The 13,829-nt window shown below is 33.6% G+C and overlaps 1 protein-coding gene across 4 annotated transcripts in view; it reads left to right on the forward strand.

Moving 5' to 3' along the window:
• LOC118445372 (protein Wnt-7b) overlaps window positions 1-13,829 on the forward strand; it is a 42,813-nt gene that overhangs the window by 15,954 nt on the left and 13,030 nt on the right. For all 4 annotated transcript variants that reach the window (XM_035874755.2, XM_035874753.2, XM_035874754.2 and 1 more), the window contains one exon: window positions 6,969-7,189. In XM_035874755.2, coding sequence (XP_035730648.1) covers window positions 6,969-7,189 — 221 coding nt within the window. Of the gene's footprint in view, window positions 1-6,968; window positions 7,190-13,829 lie in introns of those variants that run through there.

Genomic DNA, 13,829 nt, shown 5'->3' on the forward strand with positions numbered 1-13,829 from the left:
AAATAGTCTTGAGGCACGGAACGTTTTCTCGTGTCCAGTGGCGTCGGTGTTGATCTTATCTGCGCAAATACCTCGAGGATCTCTCCCTCGATGGATCCTTTTAATTAGTCTCGGTTTGAGTATAAACGTCGTTTTCTCTAGGATCAGTTAAAGTCTCTCGCCATCTTTTACCCTTCACGATCTTTAGGATCTATCGATCACACAACTCTTTGTATTTTTTTTTCCCTTGCTTTTTTCGTTATCTTCCAAGTGTTAAAAGATTCATCGAAATTCCATTAGGTGTGCATCTAACGATTATTTGATCTTGACTGTAGATTTCGATATCACAGGACTGGTTTATCCTTTTATTTTATATTACTCTGTACATAAGTACTAATTACATCTCGACAAGGTGGTCTTGATCTTAAATCTATGATCTTGTTAATTGGACGTTCACTTACGATATTTATTAATCAACGATTCTTAATTGGTGAATTCTATCAATATCTACGAGAAAACGACTAAGAATTTGATATCAAGTAGATATGTTTCCAATTTTTATTTCATGTCGATATCATATGTTTTGACGATAAATCTATTACTTATAAAGTGGTACAAGATTGACCTATCAGAATAAAAAAAAGAAAAATGAGAACACTATAATTATCTCCAGAGAGAATTCAAAGATCATATATCCTAAGTAAACGTATATTAGAGAGAGAAGGAGAAGGAGAAAAAGGGAGAAATGAATTGAAAAATCGTCACGAATGTTGGTCTTGGTCTTATCGTTAACTCGTAAAATGAATGGGTGAGTATAGTATGATAATCCAATTAATTTGTTATCCACAGAAAGAGAAAGAGAGAGAGAGAGAGAGAGAGAGAGAGAGAGAAAGGGAGAGAGAAACCAAAAAAGAGAGAGAGCATGAATAGCTTATCCCAATAACAACGTTACATTATTAGCATTATCGTAAGAGAAAATAATTTCTCAAACGAACGGATATTTCTCTGTGGTTCACCGTAGCCTGTAGTACGGCGTTGTATATCGGCGATCCAGGAAACTCAAAGGATTCAATAATCGCGCCATAAATATGGGAATTAGATATAAAGCGATACAGTTTGCCTTGTACGCGTGTCCCTGCAAAGAGTAAGTAAGAAAGAGAGAAAGAAAGAAAGAAAGAAAGAAAGAAAGAAAGAAAGAAAGAAAGAAAGAAAGAGAGAGAGAGAGAGAGAGAGAGAGAGAGAGAGAGAGAGAGAAAAGCCGCAGGCCACTCGCTAAATAACGTGCCTAACCGAGAACGAGCCGGCCCACGTATGGAACGACGACGACAAGGTGGTTCGGAAGTGGCAGAGTAAGTGAGAAAGAGAGAAGGAAGAAAAAACGGGAGGGAGAGAGAGGGAGAGAGAGAGAGACCACTTAGTAAGTTCTTAATCCTTATCTATGCGTATCGCGCATATGCAATGCAAAGTGGATGGAGCATATTGGCCAGGGTGAGATCAACTCGGATACACCCGCGTGTGTATTTGCAATACGACTTATCATGAGCATGGATAAAGACGCTTTTTATATGAATAGAGAGAGGGGGAGGAAGGAGAGTAAAAAAGAGAGAAAAAGAGAAAGGTATCTTTTCGAAACGAGAAAATTCTCAATCGAATCGAGATATGGTATTAACCCTCTATATAACCTAATTTTTTAGTCTCTCGTTTCTAAAAAGAAAATTATATAACGTGAAACTTTAAGTATAATATTTATATATATAATCTATTTAAGTATTATTCATATATAAGAAATATTAATTATTAAATAATGTTGGGACAAATAAACGAACACATAGTGTGATGTCAAAGTTATATGAAATTATAAAGGGTTAAGAATTCGTTGTTTTTCTTTTTTCTTTTTTGTTATCGTATTTCTTACGAAAAAAATTACAAGGAAGGGAGTGTTAAAAGCTTTTTCACAGCTAAGGCATATCGAATTCTTTCAGAAGAAAGAAAAGATTTTTCAAACGTAAGAAAGGACGATAGTCATTTTGTAGCGAGGACCTATCCCAATGAATTTGGTCAACGTCTCTCTATGGCATTTTGGATTAGTCATGGTGTGTATCGAAAGTTTGAAACCCATTCGCCACGGGCAGTCCTGTTCTTAAAATCTCTCGTTGAAGAGTCACGCGAGCTGAACACGATGATGTCAGAAAGGTGAGAAGAGAGTATCTCTCTTCCTTTTCGAAAGAGAAATATAGATTAAATAGTTATATGAATTTAGAGAATTATTTAGAATATATACTTCAATTAAAAAAATATATCTATTTTTTCTCTCTAAATTTATGAACATTATAAATAATTCTTTAAGTAAATTCTCTATATATATTAAAATAAATATCTTAAATAGAATATTTTATACATATATATATATATATATATATATATATATATATATGTATATAACAAAAAAAATAAATTTATATGTGGCAAAATTTAAAGTGAAACAGAATACAAAACTAAAAGTGACAAGGGATTACGCAAGTAAGGAAAGAAATTCCAATCTGAAGGAATATCTCTCCGAGGTCTTTCGATTTTCATCCGGAACACGAGTTTGTACTTGGCCGTAATAAAGTATCGTAAGATAAAAACGAACGCGAACGATAAATCGTAGCCGGATACCCCGAATACCTGGATACCTTTCGATCTCGAGCGCACCTGTACGCCGTATATCTCGAACGTAGAGATTATTTTTATGCTTGGCTCGTTAAACAATAAACGCCTATGGTCTAACGTCCTTTTACACTCCCTCACTTACTCTCTCACCTTGTCTGTATATCCTTAAATTAAATGCAATTTGCGTTCCGTTCCTGTCGAATGATTCTTTTGGATATTTTCTTCTCCAACATAACAGATAAATATCTATAACAAGTACAGTAACAGGTGTTGTACCCAGAGAACAAATTATTATTTGATAAATACAAACGAGTTATAAAAAAAAAAATAAAAAAGAAAGAAAATAAGAAAAAACTCACGATTTGTAGAAAATTTAGTTAGAAAAGTTCTGACATTAGAAGTAAACCGAAAAATAAATAAATATACTATTCTAATCATTTTAAAAACCATTTTGATTGAAAATAATAATAAAAATATAAATTATATATAGGACCTGTATATATAGAACTGAATAGTAGATAGGTGAATGTATGGTTGCATAGATGCATATAATATATATATACAGTGCGTTCCAATCGTAGTGTCGAGCACTATCTCTTGGAATAAAATAAATAGCGACTTCTAACGGTAGAGTCTGTCTTACGAAAGGTTCACGATTCAAAGTAGCAATAGTGAAACGAAACGAAACGAAACGAAACGAAACGAAACGAAACGAAGAGACTCAGAATCCTGTAGTTTCCGCACGTGTTCAAGCACGTGCGACTCTCTCGTTTCGAGGAGAGTATGTACATGCATATATACGCGTATCTCTAAGCAAAGATCGCAAGTCGTGAATCTGCAAAGTGGATAAGGAGATGATGCATTGCTTCGCTGTAGTTAGAACATTGTGTGTTGCCTGGATTTGCTCGATATCGATGACGAAAGTTTGCTGCTAAAACATTTTATCTCTTGGTAAAAGCTTGTTAGCTTGTCTCATGAAGAAAATAAAATGAATAAACAGATAAATAGATATCTATAAATTTCTATGAATGATTCTAAATGAAAATGCCATACATTTATATTTTGCAAGTAAAAAAAATATTACTAAATAAATAACATTGAGTTGGAGAGAATAAACTATCAGACTGGTCTTATACTTGAGTAAACTGGATTTGAACTTGACTAATATAAATAGAACTGAATCTATAATGAAACGTTCTGATAAACAAATCGAAGCAAAACAAAATACGGGCATTTTATTGTTAACACACTGTACCTTAAATTCTTTCTATAAGAGAAGATTTTTCTAAATAAAAATGTTAGAAAGAAAAAAGAAAAGATTTGTCTATTGGAAGCTGTTGGTACTGGTCGATTTGATCTCGTGGACGACCATGAAGAGATTTACAGTTATATACATGTAGTTATCTATGTAGCTACATAGAAAGTCATGGGAAATAGAAAGAGGGCGAGAGAAGCGAACCCCCGTAGCGTTCTCGCATCGGGAGAAGTCTGAGAAGATATCATCAAAAGAAGGAGATGCGCCTGCTTCTTGTATGTACGTCTTACAAGCTTATATACCGTAATCGTCCCCGTCGTTCCGCGTCGAACGCCTAGCGCCCATCTTACGCTCGTCTCTCGGTCAAAGTCCTCGTCAAGGGATTTACGTTCTTTTTCTACATCCAACTATGATACATAGTAACGTATTTACCTCGACAATTTCAACGAGAAAAACAAGAAGCTTTAGATGATAAATTGCACATTGGATAGTATACAAAAAAACATATATATATAATAAAAATAAAAGTTAATCTTTTTGAAATAAAAAGAAATATAAAGATGAGGCAGTTTAGGAAATTATAGATAGTGCATGTTTTAATTATCTTACTAACTGAAATTAATAAATACAAGGGATATTTCTACCTGATATCTCTATTATCATATCTTGATATGATCTTGATTATTGAACAGCTGATTTAAGAGATAACCTATATTTATAAACGTTATTCTTTAATAATACAAGTCAAATGAAAAGGTTCTAATTTAAATTTAAAAAAGAAATGAAGTATATCATCAAGAAGAAAATTGTCGATAAAATCCATTATCAGAGAAATGAATTTTGATCAAGTACACACTTTCTCTCGAAAAATATTCAAACCTGATCGTCTATAAATCGCTAAACGATCTGCTTTCGTTGGAAATATAAGCGAGGAGGAGGACGACGAAAAGACGGTGATGGTTGCATCGGATACGTTGCAGACATCGAGAAAGAGTAGGTACGTCATTAGCCTCCGTAAGGAAGAGGACGTAATGTTATACATTAGGCGTTAACGACTACGTAGATAGTCTACATACTGTATAGAGAGGCACTTGCTGAACGAATTTTACGCGGTTAACTTAAATTAGTTTATTATTCGATGAACCTAAGAAAATACTTTTATCACGATTCCAAGTATCTAAACAATTTTTTCACGAGAAATACCAAATATTTTCAATGAAACGAAGGAAACACTATTACTCTTCATTCTAAATATCTAAATGAATGAAATAAAATGTAAGAAAGTAATGTAATATATAAAAAACACCTTGTACATAGATCGTCTTTGTGATGAGGGTATATTTTCAGTTTCGGCCACCGAGCATGATCGCAGCACGCATTCCAATGCAAATAGCTGTTGCCTCGAGGATGACCGTAATCGTCGCAATTTCATGCTTCTCAGAAATTCAAGCTGCCTACCTCCCTCGCTCGGATGATCTGCTACATCTCCCTTTCTCTCTCTCTTTCTTACTCACTCTATACCAGAGCGTAGAGAACCGATAAAACACCCTTGGGCTATTTTCAATTCGCTATTTTATCGACTAAATGGTTCAGAAAGAGAGAGAGAGAGAGAGAGAGAGAGAGAGAGAGAGAGAGAGAAATGGGACGATGAAAAATCGATCATTTACTGGCCACCTTTGTAGAGAGTTTGTTTGTTTCTGGATTATGTATCGGTGACACTTGAAATCGTTTCCTCTATCGATCACTCATAATATCGATCATGAGTCAACACGTCCAAAGATTTGCCTGAGACATCGAGGAAGAAGCTGTCCAACCGGATTAAACGCTTTGCGACGAGATAGAAGGAATCCGGATTTAATGAGAAGGATGTTTGAGAAATCGGAGAACGTACGAAATGTATAAAGAGTGAGTGAGAGAGGGAGAGAAAGAGAATGAGTGACTGAGTGAGTGTGTGAGTGAGAGAGAGAGAGAGAGAGAGAGAGAGAGAGAGAGAGAGAGAGAGAAGTGCTCGTATGAGAGTCGATCTCGTGTTTATTAGAGCGTACGATCAGTCGGATGAACCATGGAAACGTGCCGTGAAACGAATTATGCGCTACTCAGATCCGATTGGATATGCTGTCAAGTCTACGTCCAAAGTAATCTGATAGGAGGATGATGTTCTTAAAAAGAGACAATTCCATGCTACTACGTTAAATTATCATTTTTTTATGCGATAAAAGCAGATTTAAAAGAAAGAAGAGATACATATGTCCAAAGTAATATCTGATAGGATAATATTTTTAAAAAAACCTTGCTACTACAGATTTTTTTTATGATAAAAATGTATTGAAACAAAGAAAAAGAAAACTACGTCGAGTAAAAATTTGTAAAAATTTGTTCAAATAACTCGTTTCAATATATATATTTACAATACTAATTCATTTGAATACATGTACTCATATACTTTGATAGATATATGCGAGTGGAGAAGTGGCATGCATTTTTTGATCAATCCAATATAAGGAGAGAAAGAGGAGTTGAAAAAAAAAAGATAGAGAAGCGAAAGCCAAGACTGAAAATGCTAATGAAACGTGTCGAGCATACTCATCGTCGACAGGGTCGTTCGATACTTTCACAGGTCGAAATTTATCGAAATTTAATTCGCCGTAGGATCAGGTAGGGACACTACTGAACTCTGTTCGATGATGATCGGCCATAAGAAATATTAAATGGAAAGTTCATGCCACTTCTCCGTTCATATATATATATATATATATATATATATATATATATAACGTTTAGTTTAGATTTTAATTATTTTATATTTGTCTAAACAAATTGAATATTGATCATTTGCACATATCTTAAATAAATGAGGCATTAGACCGAGTCTTAATATTTGTTTTCTCCATTTAATTTAAATTTTATTGATTCATGTAAATTTTGTGCGTTAACATTGAAGAAGCTGGAGGACATTTGATACACGTATTTTCCTGACATTCCAATAAAATACATACATACATATATATATATATATAAATACAATCAAGAGAAAGAGAGAAGATATAAAAAGCATATAGATGACAGATTAATTTTTGTTCAGGGTGGTCGGAGCGGTGGTCGTCGGCGCAGCCGTTTGTGGGCGAATTCCGGGATTGGCTAAGAGTCAAAGAGAACAGTGCAGAAAGGCGCCACACGCGATGCCTGCTGTCGGTGAGGGTGCCGAGCTCGGTCTTCGAGAATGCCGACATCAGTTTAGACATCATCGATGGAACTGTTCTCACGTTGCCAACGATCAGATCTTTGGTCATGTCGTCGTAGTAGGTAAGAATTTATAGAGAGACTGACCCTAAAGGGATTTCCTTCTCTATGGTCCTCTATGATTTATTCGACCATAAACGAGAAATCTTTTTTTTTTTGTTTATCATTGAGAGAGTTGTGTCGATCGTATACTAGAAACCATATTAATAAGCCGTTAATGGCCCCAAACCTCTATCTAAACCTATTTCGAAATATTACCTAGAATTTATCCGATTACATATTTCAAATCTTCGAAGAATCTACACTTTTGAATAGAGGAAATGTCAAAGTTTTCTTATTATCGATGATCGAATATACCTACTAGTTCGATGACTGGAATGACTTATTTATTAACCTGGAAAAGTTCTATATATACCTGTAACTAGTCACATATATCATAGAACACTCATTTCAGTTATTCCTTATAATCATATATATCTACATATATCTACCAGTTTATATTTAAATTTCAAAATCTTTGCTCGAATAAATTTATCGAGTGAAAGATGAAAATTAATAACGAGAAAAAAGAATTTGATTTTTTTTTCTGGACGCAAGGGACAAGTAAATAAATAGGTAACAATTTATATAAAAGCTTCTGGTCTTGAAATTTCTTAGAGACGTTGTATGTATGTACAATGGACCGTGGCGAAGTTACGACACGACAAATGATACGAGCGATATCTCTTACGGACAAGATAATCCGTTCGCTTGTGAACGAAATCTGACGTGATCCACTGGTATAAATATCTTTAAGTGTGCATATTTGTCATTCTGACGTTAAAAAGAGAGAGTATGCATTTAGGTAGGTTATCTCTGTCGATGACGTTCTGGGAAATAAGTAGCTTGGATGCAAGGTTAAAGTTCACGCTTGGTAATTTCTCATGATTAAAGTAGACACCTTGCAAGTGGGATTAAGAGAGGATGAAAGAAGAAAAAACGAACGTAGAGTTATATGAAAAGAGAAATGATTTATAGTATGAATCTTTTCGTGTTCAAAAATATCTATTGATATTTCTTTCTTTTTCTTTTTCTGTTTCTGTTTTACAGTACTCTTTGAGAATTTATTTTTATAATAATTTCTTTCTTTTATTATTTCCTTTAAAAATATCATTTTGATATCGACATTGATCGACATACTAAATGTATTTCAAGTTATGAAATCAAAGTGAAAGAAATGCAATGTTCACGTGAGACGAAAATAGCAAGTTTGAGGATGTTGACTAACAGAAATAAGAAAGCGCAAAAAATGGATCTAGAAAAAAAGGAGAAAAGAAAAAATTCTTATGAGCGCGAGGAGCAGTCGGTCGCTAACTTAATTAGTGAAATTAACGAGACCGCTCGACATGTCGAAGTTAAATACAACGATATTTCGTTCGAGTAAAATTTCCTTGAAGTAAAACCATTTGACTTGGCAGATAATATTCCTTCGCGTAGGATTATGTTCTTAAGAAAAAGGAAATGCGTTATAGATATATTGTACATACTTAAAAGATTAAATGAAAGATCGAAAAAAATTGTACGTCAAAAGAAAAACCTCTCTATTGGCTTTTTAATTAATACTAAAAGAACCAATTCACTTTTACTACACATTATTTTTTGTTTTAAAATAATAAATAAATATAAAGCTGTTGTAATAATTATAAAAAACGAATTTAATACTTTTAATCTTACAATAACAGTATCCTCGAGAAGAGAAAAAGACAATAAAAATAAGTAAATCTTCTTTTCGAAATTCGTAAAATTTCTCTTAACACATGAAAGTCATAATCTACGAAAGTCATAATAATTCAATATTATGCACAGAAATTGTGGCATTAATCGATACTGGCCCTAATATGGTCGACTTTAATTAAAGATGATTACGTTCCTTCCCCTCTTTGGATCGATCTTCGAGATGCGAAACGATCGCAAGTTGCCTCACGGAAGCTCGTAATAATGTTTGAAAGTAATTGAAAATATAGCTGGGGCAGTTGGATTCAGTGACTGGATTCGTCGATTCGCAGTGAATAAATTTTCATAAATTAGACGAAATGATTCTCGAATATACGACTGAAGAGGAGGCGTAAGAGGATGAGGAGGAGGAGGAGGAGGAGGAGGAGGAGGAGGAGACTCCTTTTACGATTGGAGATTACGTGGGCGATTTGACTGGAGCTAATCTCGTCAAACGAATCGTAGCGATTAAGAGATCCATTACATGGCTCGGACACACGGTTTCAGTTTCGGTTTATTATCTAAGTATTATTAATTCGTTCCGACTCGATATTAAAATGTTTCAGTAATTTTTTTTCTTCTTTTGAAAAAATAAGTAAAAATCGAATCGAATTTCTAAGAATCTATTTTTTTAATGGAAAAGAAAAAAATCTAAGTATTATTAATTCCTGATACGTTTCAATAATCGTTTGAAGAAAGAAATAAAGAGATCTAGAATTGAATTACTTCAAGATAAATCTTATTGTATTCCCCTAATAGGTCAAATAAATTTATCGTATAAATTTATGGTGATATAAAAGGATCCATTTTATTTAGAGAAGAATCTCCTTAAAATATTATTCGAGCAATCTGGTTTCAGTCAAAGGTGAGAAACGGTCACGTTTTTATCGACTTGATATCCTCAAATAAATCTAGAAAAATGTTCTCTGGATGAACAGAGAGAGAAAGAAAGATAAAAGAAGAAATGTTTCGTTGTTTCTTCGTCGAGTGAATCTTCTCGATTCGGATAACGTTATTGGCACGAAACAGTTTACGTTAATGCGCTGGAGAGTCTTATCAATTTCTGCCGAACCCAAAAAAGCTCTTCTCCTTTTTCTATCCTTTCTTTCTTTATTTATTTATTTTCTTTTTTTTTTTTTTCATTGTTTTTTCTCTTATCTCGGACCTACCCAATCCAATTTATCCTAAAATTTGATGCTAAAATCCTCTACTCTACTTTGAGAGATCGATAATAATATTCTTTATATGTATAAAAAAAAAAAATTATCTTTTCACAAGAAGAAAAAAAGAAGAAAAAATAAATGAATCAACTCTCGAATGTCCTCGTTGATCTTAGTTTTGACTCGGTTACTCCAAAAGGGTGACAACTTGTATCTGAACCGATCAGACAGTACCTTGTCCTCGTCGGGAGATAATATTCGCATGTCGAAAGAGTGACTCGACCGGTTGAACAAATTTCAAAGGATGAGTATCGAACTACATAGCCTATATAATCGAAACTAATTTTTAATTAATTATTTTTTTTTTTTTTTTTCATTCAAATATATTAAAGGAATAGTTCGCAACGTCTTTTCACCAAAGAAAAAATAAAAGTTATCGATGATTAAATATTCACATTTTGCAATACTTGTACAATGCTAAAGAAGAATCAAAGTAAATAAAAGGACGTGCGCGCACGAACGCACGCACGCACACACAAATATGGTACGATCTCAGGTAACATGGAAGAAGTTGTATAAACTATAAAAAGTTCATGAGACTTTAAAAGAGAGAAAGAGAGAGAGAGAGAGAATCGTGGATAATTGTATCGTGCCGGAGCAAGACTCGATCTGTCTCTGTCGACTTTATCTTACCGCTAATTTGTTCGATAGGTCGCCCTCGATACGTGCGACGGCTACAGAAAACGCGAGATTCGATTCTAAGGAAAATAAATTCTCTCTTCTCTTGTGTATATATACATGTACGTATGTACGTAGGTAGGTAGGTAGGTAGGTAGGTAGACAGGTAGGTAGGTAGGTAGGTAGGTAGGTAGGTATAGCAATTAACAAAAGTAACGATATATTGAACGATATCGTACATATATATTTTCATAGCCTAATATGTTACAAGCAAATAAATTCAAGAGATTTAGATTCGAGATATAATCGATTAATCTAAAATGACAAAGGAAATTTTTCTCAAAGAAAATAAATGATTATACTTATTCGATATAAGTATAAACGATATAATAATGACCGATAAGAAATAAAAGATAGACTAAATCGTTTATTAGCATATATCTGATTTATGTTTATCCAAACTATACTCTCGATTTCTTTTTTAATCCCCCATAACATTTGTCTAAAGTAAAACGATGCTCGACGAAAGGAGAGCTCGTGTATATCATAAATTACTTGCGACTTATGGTTGCACATATACATACATGCATCGAACAAGTATGTGAGTAAGGAACCAGTATTCGGTCTGGTCTCTCTTCTTCTTCTTCTTCTGCATATCCAACCGATGATATACACTTGGATACCAAAGAGACAAATTTCCATTTACAACTCGAACGAGTAACATCATTGAATACGATCGAAAATGTCTTGTGACATCGAGTTAACCTCTTTGACTACACGTTAACTAACAAAGTTTCAAGCCCAATGTCGACGCATTAACGAAGCGAAGGATATTTAGATTGCACGAATCGATATATCGAAAAATTGCCCGAGGTTCTACCATTCGAAAAGGGTCCTGCTAAATTATTATAGAGAAATAAAGTATAGCTATATTGTTTCAAGAGCTTCTCTATATTAAAATACCTAATCAAAAATCATATTTTTGTTACCTAAGAATAAAATAAATACTTGGCTTTATTCACAAAATTACTGAAAAAAAAAAATAGATCACGCGATCGTTGACATGGTTAATGAAATTACTATTTTCTTAAAAAGAAAAAAAAAAAAAAAAAAAAAAAAGAAAGAAAAGAGAAAAAAAAAGTAACAATTCGCACAGTAGTCGATCTATTATTTCAGAAAAGATCTATAGATCGTTTATACGAGGACGAAGCTGCCGTGAAAATGTAGAATAGCATCGTTGAGAGACATGTAATAGGCATAAGTTAGACTAACACTTGCACGTCTTGACGTCAAAGGATACCCGAGTAAGCTATAAATCATGTCTTCTAACGTAACGAACGTTGTAAACGAGCTCCAACCATAGATCTTAAAGTTTAACTAATGCCTAGACGACCCCCCGCGGTTCTATTCCACAACCAACTGACTACAGGTTCCTTCTATATAGCGACCTTCTTTGCTCTATTAGGCGACGAACATTATTTCATATCAAGATCGGTGCCACCTGCCACATAAGAACCAGACTGATCAGAAGAAGTCAGGTAAATCGTGAGTATTTTAATAACGGTACTATAATATGTGTACATGTTGATTTTTAATCCTTATCACTCCAAAAATCAACTTTTATAAAATGAGTCAATTATTTTTCCCCAGTGATTAATATTAATAAACGAAAATTAACGAGAACGATTTTAATCGAAAAAATATTTTAGACATATCGTCTTTCTCATTGATGAATCGATTCGAAAAAATATTCATTAAAGATTCTTTGAAATCAAGAAAACAAATTTCTCTCTGTGAATTCGATCGTATCTTTGATGGTGGTCCATGGAAGAGAAAGACGAAGTAACGTATAACATTACCATCGATGTTTCTCGTGTCTCCTTTCCACCCCCTCGTCTTTCTTTCCCGATTTCTCCTTTTCCTTGTTCCTTTATCTCTTTTATTTTTTTTAAAGCTGATAAAATGACTCTCAAGCTTTTTTCGAGGTATGTAAATACACGCATACAAAATTTAGCAGTCCCTTTGAAAAAATAAAAATAAAAATAAAAAAGAATGAAAAGAAATAAAATAATAATGTAAAAATAAATTAAACTTCTGTTCTCTACTATTTGTAAAACATTTCGATTGAAAACAATAAATAAAAATAAAATCTTTTTTAAGCGTTAATTAGTGGAGACTTTATTCTCTCGATCTTCCTACCAGCACCGAAGTATCTTTCGTAAGCAGACTACGATCTCTCCAACCTAGTTTAAACGAATAAACCAACTCGTTACGTATCTTTCTTCGACTCACGAACTATCGCCGACCACCGCCAGCCGTCGTTTAATTTGATTTACGCGAGTAAGCACGTTATTAATCATATCGCGGCATGCTTATAACTCACGAGACGTCTTACGCGAGAGAAAACATAGGGAGTAGGACGTACTTGCAGGAAAGAGAAGAACTATTATTTCTCCTATTATAAAAAAAAAATATACATATCAATAAATCCAAGCGCACGATTTGAATTTCGATTTGAAAATATTCAGTAGGTTTTTTTTTTAATCATTTCAACTAATCCATCCATTTGTTTAAATATTATTAACAACCTGTAATTTAAATATATTACTCAAATACGATTAGAATAAAAAAGTATTTTCAAAACATACTGAAATATGCAGCCATTTGCCCGGTAGTACTTGCGTTACATGATTTAGATTAATATAAATCGCAAGTAATACCGACCCAGATCTCACCGCGTGGAGGTTGCTGCGTATGGAGATCCACGGACTATAACATACTAATTAGTCGCAATTAATGGACCTTCTTTTGAATCGGTCGAAATCAATCGAGGGTGCATCAAATTGCGACTTTGCCCTGACCTACCCGAAAGAAAAAGTATGGATTCCTTACATTGGATATCTATTTCAAGAGTACCAAACAATTCATTTTGACATTATCCATTGATATTATTTTTACATATAATTTGTACATCCCGGACATGTACAAAGTATATGCATTTTTATAATCACTACTACGTTACATGTTACTATTTACATATATATTTTAATGGAAAACATTTCCTACACAATAATAATTGTGCATACTTAACATTAAATTTCATATTTCCAACC

Source organism: Vespa mandarinia, chromosome 18 (assembly GCF_050613455.1).
Source record: "Vespa mandarinia isolate Hongniang chromosome 18, ASM5061345v1, whole genome shotgun sequence".
NCBI lineage: Eukaryota > Metazoa > Arthropoda > Insecta > Hymenoptera > Vespidae > Vespa > Vespa mandarinia.